At 44.3% G+C, this 21,668-nt stretch overlaps 1 protein-coding gene across 1 annotated transcript in view; it reads left to right on the forward strand.

The window, feature by feature from the left end:
- The first annotated feature begins 451 nt into the window (after positions 1 to 451).
- cadps2 (Ca++-dependent secretion activator 2) overlaps positions 452 to 21,668 on the forward strand; it is an 81,845-nt gene continuing 60,628 nt past the window's right edge. The window contains 2 exon segments of the mRNA XM_049019940.1: positions 452 to 781; positions 15,299 to 15,412. Coding sequence (XP_048875897.1) covers positions 452 to 781; positions 15,299 to 15,412 — 444 coding nt within the window.

The raw sequence follows: 21,668 nt of genomic DNA on the forward strand, positions 1-21,668 counted from the left end.
ACAGGACACAAGGCAAGAGGACACTCTGACCAAGTTGCATTAAAATATCATACCAGTATAATGACACAAGCATAAAAGGGTTGAAAGCATTTATTAGCACTTTAACACAAACCAAACCTTTGAGTTAGGGTGCCAGGGTTCATATGGAAGCGGTAGGAGCAGGAGCAGCGCTGGCATGGATTCCTGTGGTGAAGGGAGCTCCTCCCACCTGCTGCAGGTGCTACAGGTTGTCTACCTGCCTGCTGGCGCTCCGCTTGCAGCCTGGATGGATGTCCGTCCCGGATGAATGCGGCGAACCAGGTGACACAGGCTCGCAGAAACTCCGCCCTGCTGATCGTACCAGGCAGCACTTCTCTCAAACTTGGTCTGTGGTGAAGGATACCGAAACGGCGCGGCTGGGCTGCGATCGAGCTTCCCTGTGAGCGGGACTGGCTTCTCACCGACTTGAATAATGCTGGATCCATCCTCCAGCGAGGAATCAGGCGAAGAAGTGCTGGCAGAGGAGCCTCGGGAGGCTCCGGCTGCGGTGGGTTCCCAGAGGTGTTTGCCTGCCCAAGAGCGAGATTGTCGGAATGAAAAGCGATCGGGTGCCGGGCGGCCGCGACCTGCTAGTCCCAGCCCTTCGGTCTCCAGTGAGAGGGATAAACATGAAGAAGAAAGGCTGCAAAAAGAAAAAGAGGAGAGGAAAACTAAGTTGCAGATCTACGTCTTTGTGCTGAGGTGTATCGCGTACCCGTTTAATGCCAAACAGCCCACGGACATGGCACGCAGGCAACAGAAGGTAAGCACAAGCGGCAGCCTGCTTCCTGTTGCACGTATTTGTCTTTTCCAGATCAATACCATAAGTTCAAGTAACCCTCAAAAACTTCTGCAGGTTACTGAACCTGTTAACCGGACGGTGTGTTCAGGCTGCCGTTGCTCCCCTGCGCACTTGAGAAGCCAGGTTGTTTTTCAAGAAACATGAACTTCGAACAAGTTGCGATCTTTTGCAAATGTCAGTATCAATAGTTATTTAATTGCGCTCAGAAAATCTAAGCAGAAGTTGGACCTGCAACTTGTTGATAACAGATGTTCCTAATTAAAATCCCTGGCATAAGGTGTTACGAACAGAAAATACCCCAGGTGGGCTGTTATGTCACTGGTCTAGCTATGTTTATCAGCTCAATGATTCGTATGAAGCATGAGGAAAACTGGCGGGGTCCTGAAAATTTAAGTAAAGCATTAAAAACGTTTCTGTTTTCCAGTCAAACCAGTGATAAATGCATTATATTTAATTGAGGTGATCATACCTAAAAGAATGAACGTATGTGTATTTATATATAATTCATACGCATATTTTAATGTGCATTTGTGATCAGCCGATCATACAGTAACAGATGTTGTGTGAAGGGCAATGGTGTGGTTTCTGTATGTGTAATTAATTATATTGGTAATTGTATACGCCACTTTTCAGCTTTGCATTCAGCTGCACCATACGATCTTCAAGGTTTAATGTACTTAAATCCGAGAAAGATCTTTGCGCGTATTCACAAATTTAAATCCAGATAATTCTGTCTTGCCCTCCTTTCGCCTTACTGTCTCACTGTTACTTAATTATTTTGTTTAATGTCTGCCCATTTGGGTTGCCATGTGCACAGGTGTAAGCCGAACACATTTTAATTTTCTGGGCTAGCAAAGTGGCCATTTTGCACTGCAGGTCATTTTTCTCCTTGGGTCTCTCTCTCTCTCTGCCTCCTGGAGAAATACCAGCCGAATGTAGACAAGGCAGCCAGAATGTAGCAGCTGTTTGGACAGATGTTGTCATGCTGTTGAGTGACAGCAGACTGTCACATTGCTGCTATTTCACCTTGGCACTTGAGTGTAGTCCATTCTGGTTCTCCTGGACATCAACCTGAGATGCAGGTTGGCTGCACATTGCCCCCCCACCATCTCCCAATCGCAGCTGTCTAACTCTTTGGATAGTTCCTTATTTCAGGAAATCATTGTCAGACAAACATTTTTTTTTTTTACTTCCCCACTCCCAAATATTGAAGGAAATGACTTTGAAATGCCTCCCACACATCCTGTTCCGCTTAATTCATCTGTTGTCACCGTATCATTATTTTGTGTTTTTTTTCCCCATATATAACCAAAAATCTTGTCACACTGTAAAATCTCAGTGCTATATATTTAGACTGATTGGTAGCGGAGATAAAAACTTGGTAGGAGGAAATCCTCCTCATCTGTCCTTCCTGTCACCTCTATTGTTCTGTGCTGAGCGTTATCCCCATTTTCATGTAGCTTGTCTTAAACAATGCCGCAGTTTTAAGGTCTTGATGAGTCTGCGTCCTGCCTGTGTATCTAAGGCTTGGGATGACGATGTTCAGGATGCCACGGTGATGATTTTCTCATCGGTCTTGGTCTAGGATTATAGTCTTTCGTGTCGTAAGCAGGTGTTCATGTGGCCAGACATGTAGACGCGGTCACCCCACTCCGGCTGAACGCACGGCCCAGTCAGTGCCCCCATTAAGGAAGGCCTTTCTTGTACGGAGAATGGAATGAAAACGTATAGACCCTGTGCTGGTGACCCCTATCTTTGTGGATTGTTTTGAATCCCATGGTGCATTGCGGTTTGGTCCCACACCCCTTACGTCAGTTCAGTTTTGTAAAGGGGGGTGTGGCGGGTTCGGGGTGCTGAAAGTCCAACAAGCTTGTTCATTCACTTGACCTGCGCCTTATTTCTGAGTCACTAGTGCAGAATGTTCCCTATATTGAGTTTATTTTAAGGATTTGATTTATGTGTCTTTTTCATCTTTCTGGTGCTTAACTAAGGGACGTCCAAGATCAGAAAAGGAGGAACGTACCAAAAACACAAATGTGCTGCACATTTCGTTATTATGCAAATCTGAATGGTGGCTTCATTGGTCCTTATGGATTGTATCCAGCAATGAGGGTCTGGAAATAGTCGAGGTCGTAAAGTAAAGAAGAAGACTCTAAAAATAGCATTTGCCTGACCGTAGCTGCTATTTGGTGATATCACTCATTGGCCACTTAAAAGAATATTTTCGGCATTAGAGGTTAAAGATTAATATGTGGTCGGTCCTTTCGCAGCACATTTTAATGTGCAGAGTCACGTTGTTTTCCGTTGCCATGGAGAGCTGTGGCATTGGGGAATGCTTAGCTAATGAGGGCTGAATTCGATTGGGCTTTGCTCGTAAGCCCAACTATTGAAATGCAGTTATTTGACCATTCCTGTCGCATTAAAGTAACCACACCACACACACGTGCTAATGCAGTTAATTGGCTGGCCTGTGTCTTTAACCCAAAAAAGGTCCCTAATTTACATGCCTTTTAGCATAAAATTAATAATTACGTCGATGCTACGGTGGGTGATGGGGGTTTTACAGCACTGATAAAATTTGCTCCTCTGAAATTCTTAATTGTAGCAATAAGTATTAAGTCATCTCTGTGTAGCAATAATGGGTAACACAGCAGTCATCATAGTGCCTCATAAATACGTTTAAATATATAATAATTAAATATATAATTCATTTATAATACAGTATTTTAATTAGAGCTATAACTATTTATAAAAAGACAACACCTTATAGCCATGTTTATTATGCGTTTTGAATGCTCCATGAAGCTCTCATCTATAATGCGCTATAGATACCTACATACTGCATTGTAATGGTCAGTAGAGTATAGCATGAGTGCTTTAAGTGAAGTGTTACCCAATATTGCTTCTTCATGAATATGCGTTACTTATTTGTCTTGGTTGGCTGTAGCGGGTCTGGTCTGAATGTAGGTGGTGTAGCCTGAGCTATTATAAGTCTTTGTTCTTCAGCCTTAATATTTACCGGTTTAACTTAATGCTGTTTTTCATATTTCAGTAAAGCCCTCGATTTGGTGGTTAGATCAGGAATAATTTGGCTTGATGCTTGCGGTCGAGGTTTTCGCAGCGAATAACAAGGGCACCGATGACATGAGAGGTGCAGGTCAGCCTGTGTAACAGCAGTGTTTTGAGGGGTGGCCGTCTATATATATATATATATATATATATATATATATATATATATATATATATATATATATATATATATGACTGATTAAAGTTCAGCACCCCTGCTGAAATATTTGGTATCAGAATCGGCCAACCATCATTTGAGCATAAATAATGCACTCATACAAAGTCTTTAAATAGATTAAAAGTCGTCTTCTTTTCTTCTTTCAGATGATAATGATGAATCAGAATCGGGTTTATTAGGCAAGTGTGTGTGTGGCACACGATGAATTTGTTTCCGGCAGTTGGTGTCTCTCCGGTACATCACAGTACAATAGTACCAGTACACCGTACACAGAATAAACCAGTACAGATTAAATACAATATGAAATGAATCTTATTTACGGACAGAACAATATACATAAAGTGCAAACAACATACAAAGTGCAGAGTGTGTGGGGTGTCTTAGATTTAGTTCAATGGTGTGTTGTGAGTGGAGCAGGGTGTAGCAGTCAGGGAAGCAGGTGTAGGTTGATGTTGCAGGTCAGATGTTTGTAAGGGTGATGGCTTGAGGGAAGAAACTGTTCCTGTGGCGACTGGTCCAGACTGGTGACAGACTTCTGAAAACAAAGTCAATACCAGAGAGCGTAGTACCGAGTCTGCCATCTGTGGCGCCATCTTGAATTGATGATGATGATTATTATTATTTTAAACACCTTTAAAACTGATTGGGAAAATCAGTTGGAAGATGGATGGATAGGTGGATGGGTGCTGATGATTATTATCCATCCATCCATTTTCCAAACCGCTTATCCTACTGGATCTCGGAAGCAATGGGCACGAGGCAGGGAACAACCCAGGGTGGGGGGCCAGCCCATCACAGGGCACATTCACACATCAGTCACTCACACATGCACGCCTACGGGCAATTTAGTAACTCCAATTAGCTTCAGCATGCTTTTGGACTGTGGGGGGGAAACCGGAGTACCCGGAGAAAACCCCACGACAACATGGGGAGAACATGCAAAATCCGCACACATGTGACCCAGGCGGAGACTCGAACCCGGGTCCCAGAGGTGTGAGGCGACAGTGCTAACCACTGCACTACCATGCTGCCCCATGATTATTATTGTTATTGTTATTATTATTATAAAGAAGCTAAATACAAAAGAATAAATGAAGCAGCATCCTCTTTTGCCATGCTAGACAGGACCGGAACTATTCAGTACCCAGGGTGGTGTGACTGGAAAAGCCTGCCTGATTGAAAACAAGGCGGGAGATTTTTTTTCTCCCTCCTGATCTGTCCCGATCTCCATGGCTGCCTGCGTGTCGCTGATGGATGCCGTGCGCCGTGAGCCTGCGCTGAAGCATGGGCTGCCCTCTTTTTTTTCTCTTGCGCTCAAGTCAAGGTTAAAGATCTTGTTCTGAGGCCTGATGCCACTGAAGGAGGAAGCCTTCGGCCGTTGGGCTTTGCGTGTGAGCGGTGCTTCTATGCTGCTGTCGAAAGTGGAGCTCGAGTGTTTTTAAAACTCAGAGTTGAAGGTGGGGTTGGGTGGGTCAGTATTATGGCTTATTTGCCTTCCGGCAGGGTGAGGAAATATAGGTGTGTTGGGGCATCGGTTCTTGAGATTGTCAGGGAGCTGAACACGTGCCTGACAGCTGGGAGAAGAAAGAACATGCAAGTCGGTGATGGGAGAAACAAGGCTTTGAAACCTAGTGGGTGGACAGTGCCAATCACTTCCTGGTTTAGCCTGGTAATAAAGCATCCAATGAGAACCTGATTAAGCCAGGCAGTGATTGACAGCATTTGATAATATGGGTGGGAGCAGGAAAGGTTAACTGCCTGTTGTGGGAGGCATGACATTTGTCACTGTGGTGTGGAGAGCACCACTCCAGGAGCAAGGTGTTTCATCATTGAGCTCCACCTGTTGTGGAGAACAGGGAAATCACTGGCCTGTGTGACAGAGCAGCTCTGTCCTGAAAAACAAAGCCCTGCATTACTCATTAGGACATTAGGAGGATTCCGGAACCCCCCGCAGGGCCAGTAAAACCATATGAATCAACCCAGCTGTGGAGGATGCATTCATGAGGTGTCACTGACAGTTTTCAGGCCACTCGTGCTCAAAAAACTTCTATATGGAGGAAAATCCTCCGTAGGTGGATTGACATTCACAAAACATCCATATTAACTAAAACAGAAAAGAATTTTCAGAAGATTAGTGTCGTCCGTCCACTTCGTGGTGAGACCTCTTCCTGCCTGCCGCTTGTGCTTTAATTACACTTTAATTGCTGCAGGTGCTGCAATCTGGCTAATGACTATGCACGGAAATTATGCGTTGACAGAAGTCGCTCTGCAGAAGTCTGTGATTTTTCTTGAACCGTTATTAATCTGAGACCCACAAACCTGAAGATTTCTCGAAAAATGGGACGCAGTGCGATAAGCTTGCTCTGATTTTAGAGGTTAATACATTTTAAGTTGCTGAATGTTTTGCTGTCAACTCGCTGGCACCAGTTCTCCTTCTTCAAAGCCCTTCTGTCTGTTGGGAAATTTTAGACCAAAATAGTCCTGTGTCATTTTTTTTAATCCCCCTTTTCTTTCCCATTTATTAAAGAATCTAACCGTTCTCACTCTGCCTCTGATAGATCACCATGCTTTTGTTGTTATCCAAACTACAAGGGTCCCTGACCTTGTGTTCTTCACAAAATCACTGTCTGAGATGAAGTGGTTTGTTTTTGAACACTTGAGCGTTCAAAGGGAATGATGTCTACCGTGATTCTTTTATCAGCATTCGTTGCACGTAGCCTCAGATATGACCCGTACGATTGATCATCTGATATCACAATGAAGAGCATTGCTTTAGTAAACAGTGGATTTCTTTTGCCCAAAACTCCATGCTGTTCCTGCGGTGTGAGCCCAGAACGAACTCGGTAGGAGACGCTGTAATGAAGCTCATCTGCCCTGACGATGGCTCCTGTCCCCAGAGTGTGTTTTCTGTGTGATCTGAGTACCTTGCTGTCACCCTTCGCTATACTGTGGATGTCGGATAGTGGTTCTGTCTGATCAAGGTTTCGGTTGCTTTTTACGATGATGTTTCATGCAGAGCTCATGTTCTCTAGCCTCCTAGCAAACTGTACGCGCTGTATGCATTAGCAATGTGTCCTCTGCTCCCTCGCTTTGCTTTCCTGTCTCACTGGGCAGTAAGGGAGCATCGATCCCAGCCCATTGTGGTGCACGTTATGAGACGAACCATGGACGAGCCGAATGACGAGCACGTTATCTACGGAAAGCCCATTGCTTGGTTCGGTGGAGCTCCGCTGCGTGACCCAGGTCTGACTCAGAGCTGAACAATGACCGGAAATGGCCGGGCAAATGTGTAATTCTTCCTTCCCACGGCGTTCAGGCAGAAATCATGCAGAAAACAGCATTCCTGAAGTTTTCAAATAATACTGATTGCAAATCATTCCTGGCTGCCTTGAAAATCAACACTTCTACAGATACATTTCTGATTACATAATGTATTCTTTCCTAGATAATTTGTATTTTTTAGTGGCAGACATTTTTATAATCAGATTTTCATTGTGTTATGCAGACCCAGGCATCTTTAAACAGAACAAATTAACATCTTAAGACAATTCCAGTGAAATGTGTTTGCACTAACTAGCTTTTCTTTGCAACTTAATATTGCTTTGAAAAACAGTAGCAGACAGCCGGCATGTCAACTCTGTCTGTTCTATACATTTTTTTTAATCTAGCTTTAATAAAGTTTGATAACATATCCATCCATCCATCCATTTTCCAAACCGCTTATCCTACTGGGTCGCAGGGGGTCTGGAGCCTATACCAGAAGCAATGGGCAACGAGGCAGGGAACAACCCAGGATGGGGGGCCAGCCCATCACAGGGCACATTCATACACCATTCACTCACACATGCACACCTACAGGCAATTTAGCAACTCCAATTAGCCTTGGACTGTGGGGGGAAACCGGAGTACCCGGAGGAAACCCCACGACGACATGGGGAGAACATGCAAACTCCACATACATGTGACCCAGGCGGAGACTCGAACCCGGGTCCCAGAGGTGTGAGGCAACAGTGCTAACCACTGCACCACCATGCCGCCCCTGATAACATATCATGCACCATAAATAGCATCGATGTACTGTATTAAAATATCCTATAGCTGAATTGGAAAGATGTCTGTTAAGAATAATACTGTCAAACCCAAACCGTGATGCTGTTGTGAGCCACGATGACAAAGCATTCATAGAAATATGAAGGTTTCTAATAGGGAAAAAAACAGTAATATTGCTGGAGGGGTGAAAATGTCATGAATTGGCATTTAAATGAATGCCTGCTGCTTATCTGCGGCTAAAGTGCTAAAGCTCTTCTAGGCGAGAAATCCAATTAATCAAATTTCCTTCAGTCTATGCCAGTGAGGCTGTATCTGTGCAGAAGACTGGCTGGATCTGTCTGGCCAGTTGGACAATGCATGGTTGCCAGCATGTGCTGAATGGGCATTATGCAGCGCTGGCTCGCCGTTACCTGAGACATGAGCAGCCCGAATACCTTTCCGTTTGCACCGGAAAAGTTCCCATGGTCCTTCATCCATCCATGGAGGAGCTAACTTAGTCATGTGACCTGCTAGAATGAGACTTGAAGCTCCAGAGTCATTATTAAAAGCTCCTATATTATATTAATATAATATAATATATAATATAATATATAATATAATATATAATATAATATATAATATAATATATAATATAATATATAATATAATATATAATATAATATATAATATAATATAAGGGGCGGCATGGTGGTGCAGTAGTTAGCACTGTTGCCTCACGCCTCTGGGACCCGGGTTCGAGTCTCCGCCTGGGTCACATGTGTGTGGAGTTTGCATGTTCTCCCCATGTCGTCGTGGGGTTTCCTCTGGGTACTCCGGTTTCCCCCCACAGTCCAAAGACATGCTGAGGCTAATTGGACTTGCTAAATTGCCCGTAGGTGTGCATATGTGAGTGCATGGTGTGTGAGTGTGCCCTGCAATGGGCTGGCCCCCCATCCTGGGTTGTTCCCTGCCTCGTGCCATTTGCTTCTGGGATAGGCTCGGGACCCCCCCGTGACCCAGTAGGATAAGCAGTTTAGAAAATGGATGGATGGATGGATATTAAATTAAAGGAACTATAACTTAAAATGTGTCTCATGTTCACGGGCTGCATCATGCCAGCTTTTGAAATGTCTCAGTAAACCTTCCTAATGAATAAATCAGTGAGTAGACGACTTTAACATGGACTCTCATGTTTCATAATATCTAAAGCGCCCCCCCCCCCCAAGCCCATACGTCTGAAGGACTGGATATATTAGAATAAATCTGTTGAACGTCTGTACTGGTGAAATCGGCTCTCTGCGTGATGTTATTCATGACAGTTTCCATACACTGTCTCTGTACCCATGCTTGTATAAGCTTGTAATGCCCCCCCCCACTTGACACAACTGACATATCCTCCCCAAAGTCAAAAGTGGCAGCAACTTCTCTTTCTCAGTCTCTCTCTCCTTCTCTGTTTCTGTCTTTCTCTCTGTCTTTGCATATGGGGGATTGCATTGATTTATTAAAAAAAAAAAAAAAAAAAAAAAACTGTTGCTCTATAAGTCGATGGCTTTTATTAGCCAGCCTTCCTTTGGCGCTGTCCAATCAAGTGCTTTTGCCTCTTGATTGGACGTAGCAAAGCTCCGAGGAGAGGTTGCCGCGGCAATGGATGTGTGTGGAAGGACTTCCCGTTCCTCACTGTGTACCTGTGGTCTCTTGAGGAATCTGTGTTTTAGAAGATGACAGTGTTTATTTAAACAGCAAAAGATAGATTATTAACAAGCAAGAAAAAATCATTGTGTTACAACTGTTACAAACCAATTTGTCGTTTATCTAGGGAAATAAGTATTTGATCCCCTGCAAGCCAGCAAGAAATTAGGTCAAGTACATGTGCACTAACACAACACAAGTAGTACTTAATTAAGTATTAACAGATTAACAGATACCAAGACATCATCATTTAATGCCATTACGTTGTTAAATAGTATTCTTGGGTCACTAACCTGTCTACATCTTCAAACTTATCACGTTGGGAAATAACAGAGACGTCTAAGGACACCAGTGAAAACACTGTTGACCTTCACAAAGGTGGAATCATTACCTTCAGCAAGCAGCCAAGTGAGGAAGTGACAACAGTTGGTGAAATTATTCGCAAATGGAAGAATGACAGTTATTTTTGTCAATTTCCCTCGGTCTGGGGCCCCAAGGAAGGTTTCATCTCATGCAGCATCACTGATCTTAAGAATGGTGAGCGCTGACCCCAGACATACATGGGAGGAGCTCGCTAATGATCTCAAAGCAGCAGGGACCATAGTCACCATCGGTAACACATCCTGCCGTTACGGTTTGAAATCCTGCAGTGCTTGCAAAGTACCCCTGCTCAAGAGGGCCCATGTTCAGGCCCCTCTGAAGCACATTATGGTCATGGGGGGCCCTAACCAGTCTACGGACCTTAATCCCATAGAAAACCTATGGAGGGAACTCAAGCTTCATCTATCCAAGTGACAGCATAAAAACCTTAAAGATTTGAAGGAGGTCTGCAAAGCCGATTGGATGAAAATTCCTGATGATCTGCATGCAGTCCTGGTGACCAACTACAAGAAACGTCAGACAGCTGTGCTTCAAAGCAGTGGTTATTCCACCAAGTACTAAAGCATGTATTCTAAGGGATCAAATACTTATTTCCCTAGATAAATGACAAATTGGTTTGTAATTGTTACATAATGATTTTTTCTTGCTTGTTTTGTTAATAATCTATCTTTTGCTGTTTAAATAAACATACCAGTGAAATTACAGACTTTCTCTCATTTCTTTATTAATGGGTCAACTTAAGAATTCAGCAGGGGGGTCAAATAATTATTTCCCTCACTGTATCTCTAGGCATGGGAAGGGGGGCCTTCCTCATCTTTCCACATCTTTCGTCTTTTGGAAGGGAACACTGGAACAGGTTCTAGAGCCCAGATAGGTGGCAACTAGTGATGGGAGATGGAACTACTGCTGAAAGTCAATATCAAAACAGTTTTCACTGTATTTAATTTTAAAGTTGAATAAAAAAGTTACAATATTGCATCCGAGTCTTTCATACTTTCCGGTATTTCATGCTTCCAGGTTCTTCCTCTGCTGTTGAAGGAGCTTCAGAAACGCCGCATTTTAGTGGCGGACCGCCGAGTGGCCAGATCTCTGGTGTAAGCTGTTAGTGGTGGACCGCCGAGTGGCCAGATCTCTGGTGTAAGCTGTTAGTGGCAGGACCGCCGAGTGGGCAGATCTCTGGTGTAAGCTGTTAGTGGCAGGACCGCCGAGTGGGCAGATCTCTGGTGTAAGCTGTTAGTGGCGGACCGCCGAGTGGGCAGATCTCTGGTGTAAGCTGTTAGTGGCGGACCGCCGAGTGGGCAGATCTCTGGTGTAAGCTGTTAGTGGCGGACCGCCGAGTGGCCAGATCTCTGGTGTAAGCTGTTAGTGGCGGACCGCCGAGTGGCCAGATCTCTGGTGTAAGCTGTTAGTGGCGGACCGCCGAGTGGCCAGATCTCTGGTGTAAGCTGTTAGTGGCGGACCGCCGAGTGGCCAGATCTCTGGTGTAAGCTGTTAGTGGCGGACCGCCGAGTGGCCAGATCTCTGGTGTAAGCTGTTAGTGGCGGACCGCCGAGTGGCCAGATCTCTGGTGTAAGCTGTTAGTGGCGGACCGCCGAGTGGCCAGATCTCTGGTGTAAGCTGTTAGTGGCGGACCGCCGAGTGGCCAGATCTCTGGTGTAAGCTGTTAGTGGCGGACCGCCGAGTGGCCAGATCTCTGGTGTAAGCTGTTAGTGGCGGACCGCCGAGCGGGCAGATCTCTGGTGTAAGCTGTTAGTGGCGGACCGCCGAGCGGGCAGATCTCTGGTGTAAGCTGTTAGTGGCGGACCGCCGAGTGGGCAGATCTCTGGTGTAAGCTGTTAGTGGCGGACCGCCGAGTGGGCAGATCTCTGGTGTAAGCTGTTAGTGGCGGACCGCCGAGTGGGCAGATCTCTGGTGTAAGCTGTTAGTGGCGGACCGCCGAGTGGCCAGATCTCTGGTGTAAGCTGTTAGTGGCGGACCGCCGAGTGGCCAGATCTCTGGTGTAAGCTGTTAGTGGCGGACCGCCGAATGGGCAGATCTCTGGTGTAAGCTGGTACACCTGTTATAGGTGTGGTCGCTCTGATGGCTGCCATACTCGGGGAGTAGCTGTAGCTCTGGCGGATCAGCTTCTCCCAATAGCGTCTGATGTCACTCCTTTCAACGGGTGTATCGTGAGACTCAGGCTAAGGCACTCCTTGGGCGTCTTGTCTCTTGTGTCATTGTATGCTCCAACCGCGGTGAGTGATGTCTCGTTGAGGGAGGCATTTTTTTCCCCCAACTTCACTCGGTGGTTGAAGAGCGCCCATCAGGTGACACTCCTCTGGTCATGGATGACTTCAGTTTGACCACTGGCACTGACAGGGCTGGCTCCATGTTCCTTGACTTGGCAAAAGGTCAAGGGCAGCCAGTCGCTGGATCCTGGTTCCAGCGCTCAGAGCCGCATCGTTGGACTTGATACTCCAGTACTGGTGGTTTGGCGAAGGAGATCGATCACATCCTCGTGGGCAGACGTTGGAGGCTACTACTGCAGCATCTACAGAAGTGCCCAGTTTGTGAATTCTGATGAGGAACTTGTTGCTACTCTGAAGATTTAGCTTAGGTCCAGTAGGCTACCACCTACTAGGAGAACGAGGCTGGACCTGGCCAGACTCCAACATCAGGGTGTTTTTGTTGAGCTTGCATGCAGTTTTTGTGTGGAACTCTTGATGAACAGACTTGGGTGCGACTGCCAGATCTAATGTGATGTGGGAGACCTTGAAGGTTGCTGAGGGTAGTGTTGGTGTTGCCCGTGTTCCTAGAAGGAACTATTTCATCTCACAAGTCTCCCTGGATATTATCGAGAAGAGTTGCAGTGTATGGCTTGATGGCAACTCCGGTCTGCACCGTGAACTGAGAAGGACGTCTGTGAGGGCACTGAGGGCCGATAAACACGTGTTTATTAGAAGGATCTATGAGCAAGTGACACACCGTCTCTGGACATCTCTGGGTCCATAGGCTGATCCTCCGATTAGCTGTGAGCCACCCAGTCTCACCAAGATTACACAGATGTTGAACCAGCTGAGGGTAGGGAAGGCCATAGGGATTTGTGTTATTTGGGGTGAGCTTCTCCAGGCTGATGGTAGTGCTACCCTATTGGCATTGCAGGCAATCTTTGTTTCCATTTGGGAGATGGGCGTCTTGGCAACTGACCAGAAAACGTGACTTGTTGTCCCTATCTGGAAATGGAAGGGTGATCGCCTGGATTGTGGGAACTACAGGAGGTTAACATCCCAATGCCAGGGATGGTCGTCGCTAGGGTCATCCTCTGTAGGATCCGTGATCACTTGCAGGAAAGAGATGTATCTTCTGATATCTTTGGAAGAGTTCGAAGATCGAAGTCTTTAGAGTCCTGGTACTCCCTGTTTTTCTGTATGGCTGCGAGACATGGATGCTACCCATTGACCTGAAACAAAGACTGGACTCGCTTGGTACTGTGTCACTTCAGAGAATTCTCGGGTACTGCAAGTTTGACTTTGTATTGAACATGTGGTGGCTCAGAGAATCCTGAATGTTGCACATCACCTGCATTGTGAGGGAGTGTCAGTTACGGCACTACAGCCATGTGGTATGATTCCCTTTGGGTGATCCAGCTTGCAGGATCTCCATTGCTAATGATCCAAGCAACTGGACCAGGCCAATGGGATGCCCACGCAACACTTGGCCGTGGAAGATAGACGGCCATTTCCAGAGGGTGTGGCTGGACCATGTGTTGACCTGGGGGTTGCCAACTGGGATCCCGAGGTGTTTTGTCATGTAATGGGTGCGACGTGCTCTACCAATGCATACTGCCCGACCTGAGCTGACCTGAGGTACTGCACATCGATTACACATTTGGTGTAAGAAGAATCCTTCAGGTCCTGAAATGCTGGTGCATATTGATTTGACAGGTATCTAATAATGGCTAATTAAGGTCATTGATATGGCCTAGACTGGCTGATCTATCCCTCAGTTAGTCACAACTGTTTGTATACCAAATGGCTTCAGCAAAGCATTTTCTTTTTAAAGCCATTGAATAAATACTAAGGATGCTTGTGTTGAGTGAATTGTTGTGGAAAACAGTGTTATTTATTTGTCTGGATTACGTACCATTACAATGTGAACTTTAATCACTCTATCTCCTTGTTTTGTGGGAGTGATATGTCATCATCATCCCACTTGGCTCAGAATTTGTCATCCCTGTCATTTGCAAGCGCCGGTTCTTAAATTATTAGGCAGTTTTTAGTTACGCAAAAATTGCTGCCAATTTTTTCTGACTTGGGCTGAATTGCAGGGCTTGAGGCCTTTCAGAACAGCTCTCACTGGTTATTATGTTCTTTTTATAATGCATTTAAACAATGTGAAACTTGTGAAATCAGCCGACCAATCAGGGGGCTTCTCTGCATGCCTTGAATTTGTCATGCCGCCTGAAAGCCTTGTTCGGTATAAGTGTAACCATTTCCATTTTTTTTTCAGATGTTAATAGGAGGGCTATTGGGGCATTGCAAAAAAATGAATATATGCAGTTGAATATACAGTATAAATACAGTTTGTATTTGGAAATTGACCATCCCCTCTGCAAACTCCCCAGGGTGCCACTGCCTGGTCTAGTCTAAAATACAATGCCTGTCTGGTGAGATCCCAGTCTGACCCCTATGTTATGAACAATTGATTTGATTTGATTATTTTGCTACATCATAAACTAGCACAGGAATAGTTATGCAGAACTATGTCAAAGAAAAGAGTTGGAGGAACCTGGATGCAGCGGATGCCTAAGCATCGTGTTTTTTTTATTTTTTATTTAGTGCAGTTAGAAGCTGTTGACACAATGTAATTAAACAAACCGCTCTCAGCCCTTTCAAAATACAGCCCACCCTCTCAACATGTCAGAGGGTATAGACGTTCCTGCTGCCTATTCCTGTCCAAAAGCACAAATCCTTAACTCGTACTATGTGTTACTCATCTACTGAAAGATCCACTGAAACCCACGGTTGCACCATGCTTTATTCTATAGTGCTCGTCATGTATTTGACTAATGATGTTTTTTTAACATCTAAGGCAAAGCTCTGCTTGCCTCTTTAACCAGTGGGTCACTGTTGGCTGCTCCCCTTTGTCTCCAGCTCAACCGACAGCAGCTCCAGGCTGTGAAGGAACGCTTCCAGGCCTTCCTCAGTGGAGAGACACAGATCGCCGCCGACGAAGCATTCTGCAATGCCGTGCGAAGCTACTATGAGGCAAGTAGACTCTGCTGATCAAGTGAGCCATCTGCTACTGGTCTTATAGAGCCCTACGTCTGCATAGTATGGCTGAAACACGACAGACCCAAAAGAACGGAATGTCTCACCTAGTGTAAGATCCTTTCCTGTTGTCACTGTTCCTTCTTTAAAGGTTGTATGCAGGCAACATCATAGGTAATGCGATGAAGAGTGGCTTGTCCGTCAGTGTAGCCATGAATATCCATGCTCGAAATTCCAGGCCAGATCTTCATACTCCCTCATCCGTTTGGATCCCTACTCCTCCTCCACCTGTTCTGTTCCTACCCCACCTGTTCCGCCTACTCTGATATCTGTATCTCCTGGTTGTCAGCTGGTACCAGGCTCCGTTGTGAGTGTGAAGGCATGAGCATCTGTGCAGGTCTCATGGTTCGTCTCTGCTCTGGCTTTAACACTCACTGCTCTGGAGAACTTTCAATGGTCATGGACCAAACTACTGACCCCAGTAGTACAAAGCTGTCTGTGTTAAACAGTAAAGAGCAGCAAGCAGTAGAATGCAGGAGTAAAATCTCTCAGTGTTACACTGACGTGATTCTATACATAATTAGCTACGTTAAGCTGTCGATTTTGATATGGTAAATTTCTCACGCCAGCTTGGTAGCCTCCTACCACTACCTAGCCTACCTAGCCTCCTACCATGCCTTGAGGCAGTGGTGGCCTAATGGTCAAGGAAGTACTCTTGTAATTGAAAGATTCTGGTTCGAATCCCCAACCAGCAAGGTACCGCCCCCAAGCACTGCTCCCCGAGTTAGCTGCCCCCTGCTATGTCACATTGTCACATATGGGTTAAATGCAGAGGACATATTTCATTGTTGTGTGCTGTGGTGTGTCAACAATGATCACCTGTCACCAAATTGTAATAATTATTATTAGATATTATCCTATACACAACATGAGAGTTGAACTTTCTACTTCCCCCTGTTGTTTGCTTCGCTTTTAACTACAAAATAAATTTGAAATCGTATAAGAAGCATTATCAGCTAAGCAAACAGTTGTCTTTTCCTGGCTAGTATTCTGTTTATAAAAACGGCATTTTTTTATTGGCCATAACAACCCTTTTTAAAAAAATAAAAAATAAAAAATTCCACTCATGAACAGAGATGGAATTCTGGCTCGCTACTTCGTGACCTTAATTTCCCGCATGTTAGGGTTACTGTTTGCCGCTATTCTCTCTGTTTTGAGACGGCCGTTTTCCCAAGATCATGATTGTCACTCGGTGGTTGAAGGGGGGTTATGGTTTGTCTGTTGTGTGCATCCAGCAGGTAGATATGTCACCATGCATTAATCACAGTTTATATTAGGATCCAAACAGACTATCGGGTGTCTGAGTCCAAGTCAGTCTCAAAACGATCTTGCCATTTTTAAAATGTGGTGCCCTAGATATTTTTGATAATTTCTCATGTTTACAGCATAAATAGCAATGTTTCTCATGCTGCTATGCCATGGTTTATATATTTATATAATATACACACATACATATATACGTGTGTGTGTGTGTGTATATATGTGTGTGTGTGTGTATATATGTGTGTATATATGTGTGTGTATATATATATGTATATATGTGTATGTATATATGTGTATATATGTGTATATATATATATATGTGTATATATATATATATGTGTATATATATATATATGTGTATATATGTGTATATATATGTGTGTCCTGAAGGCTGTGTTGAGTTGTGATTTGATCCTAATCGAGTTTTTCCACAAGAGACAATGTAAATGAATTTAATCAGAAATGCAGACCCTCTAGTGATCGCCTATGTAAACTTATGTACCTACCTAATTCAAAATAAAAAGCATTAACAATAAATTTTAAATGAATTCACACATGAAAAAGCACACATACAAAAGCAATAAACTTGAAATAAATGACAATCCCATGTGATGGCAGGTTTGAATCCCCGACCAGCAAGGCACCACTGAGGTGCCCTGAGCACGGTACCACCCCCCCAAGCCCTGCTTCCCGGGCTCTGAATTAACTGCCCCCTGCTATGTCACACATGGGTTAAATGCAGAGGACACATTTTGTTTTTGCGCTGTGGTGTGTCAACAATGACAACTAATCATTTTTGCTTCACTTTACTTCACACTCCGAAGCGAGAGCAGACACACGTGCACCACCTTCAAGTCTCACGAAAATTTCCTTCTTAAATTCTACAGTTACTCTGACTGAGAGTGATTCATAGGCATGAGTAGGGAGTTTCTAGCTATTGAAAAGATCAGGGCTAATTCAGGTTTACATGCATGGGGCTTGACGACTTCTCTTTTTTTGGCTTTGAAGAAATATTGGCATCGGGGCTAAAATACTGGGGACTATGTGAGTGTACCTAACGATGCGTCCCGACCCATACAGGTTTAAGCAGCAACGGTCGACTTCCAAGATTTCGGTTGAGGTACAAGTGGAAAAAAATTCCATAGACCCATTCAATCTCCGAGTTGGTTGAGTTCGATTTTTTTTTCTTCTTAAAAGGCTGTCACTATATCACTATCTATGTGCAGCATCTCATAATCCATCTGACTTGGGTTATCATTCTCCCCCCCCCACACCCTGAAAGGTTTTCGTTTGTGCTGGTGTGCTATTTTTAATTGCCCTACATCAAAGAGAATTTCTCCGGGGAGTGCAGAGGCTGTGTGAAGCAACATTTCGCGGTTTTACACCCCCCCCCCACCCAAGTTGAGGGAGCATTCCTGAGAAGCCTTCATCTGGCGTTTGTGTGGATGAGTAGGACAGCCCCTTTCCCCTGCACAGGTGGAGAGAGACGCCCTGTAATCACAATGGAAACACCGCAGACTTTAGCATACTGCAGCTCTCCATTCCACCACCCTGGGCACCCAGTACCCCTCAGAGTGTAACATCTTACAGTGCGAAGGTACGGCCGTATATAAGCGCTGAGCAGCACTGTCAGGATGACCAAGCACTGCCAAATGGGTTATTTATCATCTTTCTCCTAACAGTATCTGAAAGTGAGATGACAGCCTTGCTGATAACTGCTCTGCTCAGAGCTTATCTGATGATCCCAAGTGAAGGGGCTGTCCTGAAAGCGTCATTCAGTCAATCCTCACTGTCATCCGCAATCTGCATTTGTCAGTAAAGTTTCTCATTTTGATCATTACATATGTCACATGGTATCGAATCTAGATTGTGGAGTTAAAATGTACTTTTGGAAACGTGAATGTAGTCTCAACAGATTGCTTTCCCTTGGATGTTTCATACACATGTCGAGTTTGCACAATCTTTGTGGAAAGTAATAATGTTGAACTGTGCTGTTTAGTGCGAGTGCCACTGTGTTCTCAGTATTTTGCAGATATCTCCCCCCGCCTCACAGAAACTCTTAAGATTGTAACGCAAGAGGCAGTTACAGTATCATGTGTGTCCATTCAGAACATTGAACAACTGTGTGGTGTTCCATAACGCCTTCCCTGGCCACATCCGAAGCTCCAGTGAGACAGCCGAATTGCCCAGTGGAGAGAAACACTGCTCTCTCTCTGCCTGAATCTAGTGATTTAGTAAAGTAAAGCTTTTAAAATTTAAGGCTCTGGATAAAAGAAAAAGAAAGGTTTTCATCACTACCAGGCATAATATTCAGTTCAATGTCAAGCTGAATGATCAGTCAGTTTAAGACCTTCAGTCACAAAATGCTTGTGAACGGGATGGAATTAGGTTTTACAAAAATTCTGCTTTACTGTTTTTTGAACTTATGAAAGACTCTTAATGAACCCAACCGATGCTGTACGGGCGATCTGGCTTTTTGGACACATTTCACGTGTAGTATGAAGTCGGGCTTCACACAGAAGTGATTTTGGGATCACCTTCCAAAGTGAACATAACATACTTTATTCGTCAGCACCCACTCCACGCTCCTTATTCGCTGTTTACAGGCTGCCGGCCACCAGGGCATTTGTTTCCCTCAAAAACGATGAAGGGCGAAGCCTCCGTGGTTTGAAAGGGCAAGGCTGTGCCTGTCCTTCTTCACTTCTCTCTCACCAAGAACGCCTGAGCGGATGCAGCGCTTCCGTGCACCTATGCGCAGTCACGGAGAGGTGGTGGGCTTTGTTTAATAGTTAATGACACACATGAGCCAGTGCGCGTCAGTCCAGTATAGTATCCATGGAGATCTGCTTTTCTCTCAAACTTCCTCTTCTGTCACAATCCCATATACTCATAAAAACAAAAGGCAGCGTAGTTTTCTTGTACCGTATCTGTTTCCTGCCCTGTGTGGGATTCCCGTTAGTCAGCGGTAATCATGTCACTTCCTCCCATTTTTATGAGACATGTCTTGAAAATTATTAGAACTCAAACACATTCTATATTTGTTGCAGTACGGTATATATTTGGTACAGTGACATAAAGTATTTCATTTGTGAGATGGAATCGCCGTAGTTTCTTTTGTTAACCTTGAATTAACGAGTGTTTATTTTCGCCTGTTCAATGCACCGGATGGTTGGAACACTACCTGAGCGACTTCAGGACCAGACAAACTGAAACCCAGTCTTAATGAAATCATGCTCATCATTTTGTCTGTTTTCCTGCTTTGGGGTAAAACATGTTTTCAGAAATGCTATAAGGTTTACATATGGAGCAGGTTCAAAAACCTGTTGTGTTTCTTGTGTATGGATCTTGCAAGGGACCTTCCAGATATTACCAGTTAATTACCCGATTGGCTAAATGGATGTGCTTCAGAGACACCTATAAATCATGTTATTCTCGCGTAGCGTTAGTAGGTAGCTGGGACCTGCGTATGTATGGAGGCCGTGCAAAGGTTGTCTTCAGCACCGTGTTTTCCGGTGGCGTTTATTACGAACGTCCCTAATGCACGTCGGCCGTCGTCTTTTCAAAAGCCTTGACACTGAGTCTAATCGTATATAAGGCTATTGAAAATAAGTGCATGTTTGTCTTTAAAAAAAAAACTTAAGTTTCATTTGATTCTTTAATATTTTAAAAAATCACTTTAAAGAACAACTTAAAGACCTCAGAGCTGATGATGCATTAATATATATTTTTTTACTTAGTAGACACTTATGCCGAAGGTGAGGTTTCATATATGCAGTGATTTCTCTGAAAGCTGTTACCAAAGGAGGGATGACGTCTCCTCTTCAGGAGTCCACTGGTCCTCTGTAGATGTTACCTTTAATTACATTAAGGGAGGAACGTTAACGGGGCACAGTGGCCTTTTCTCTTTCTCCAGAGAAGTTGGCAGTGCTCAGTACACTGCTGCTTGTAAATAATTGACTGAGATTTCAAGTCACCAATTAAGTGGAGCAGCAGGCAAAGAGGAAATCTCTGTGTGGCATATTCATTATTAATAACATCTGACATTTGTAATACCATCGAATGGAAGCATTTACTTTCTCTCTCTCTCTCTGGAGCCTTATTATGGCTGCAATTATTTTAGAATAAAGAGGTATAATTCAATTTGGGAGAAAAAAAAACATTTTGCAGTGTGGTGTTTAAACTGAAAATAATGAGGGGAAAAAATGTTGCGTGAAATCACTTTACTGCAAACAGTTTGACAGTAATAGTCAAAATTATGACAAGGGTGTTTTTTTCTATATGCTGATGTATAGGGGTGTCTACTGAGTAAATCCTGTTCCTGTGCAGTAGATGTTTTAATTAAATGCCCAGTGTTATTTCTCGTTAAATATCAATGAAATATCTGCCTTTGATCACTAATTTAATATAAAATTTATTATTGCTATTTTATATTGTCATTTATTAAATTGAATTTTTAACAGATGTTTAAGAGATGCAACTACTATTCATACTATCCCCCCCCCCCCCCCCCCCCCCGTTATTAACGGACAGAGAATGTGGACCTGACTGGCAATGAGCATTTCTTATCGTGATCTCATTGGTTATGATTCGGACCGCCATCACTGGTGGGCCCGGCCTGTCAGCTGCAGAACAACTGAGCTATGATCTAGAGTTTCTGTTCAGGCCCATGAATTGCAAGGAAGTGGTTCTGCACCCTGATGGGATCTCTTGCAGAATGGACCGGTGCTCTCTCCCCAGTGACTCAGGAGCGGCGCCCAGTCAGGTGTGAAAGTCGCCTGTGAATGCCTCATGCAGTCGCCATTGTAAGATCTGTCTAACAAAAATCATATGAGTTGGAGCAAGGGATGGGGACTTAATTTAGATGCAGGAGTAGAGAGGGAGTTAAAAAAAATAGCAGGGAAACAAAATGCACACTGTCCACCTGGCCCTC

Source organism: Brienomyrus brachyistius, chromosome 1 (assembly GCF_023856365.1).
Source record: "Brienomyrus brachyistius isolate T26 chromosome 1, BBRACH_0.4, whole genome shotgun sequence".
Taxonomy (NCBI): domain Eukaryota; kingdom Metazoa; phylum Chordata; class Actinopteri; order Osteoglossiformes; family Mormyridae; genus Brienomyrus; species Brienomyrus brachyistius.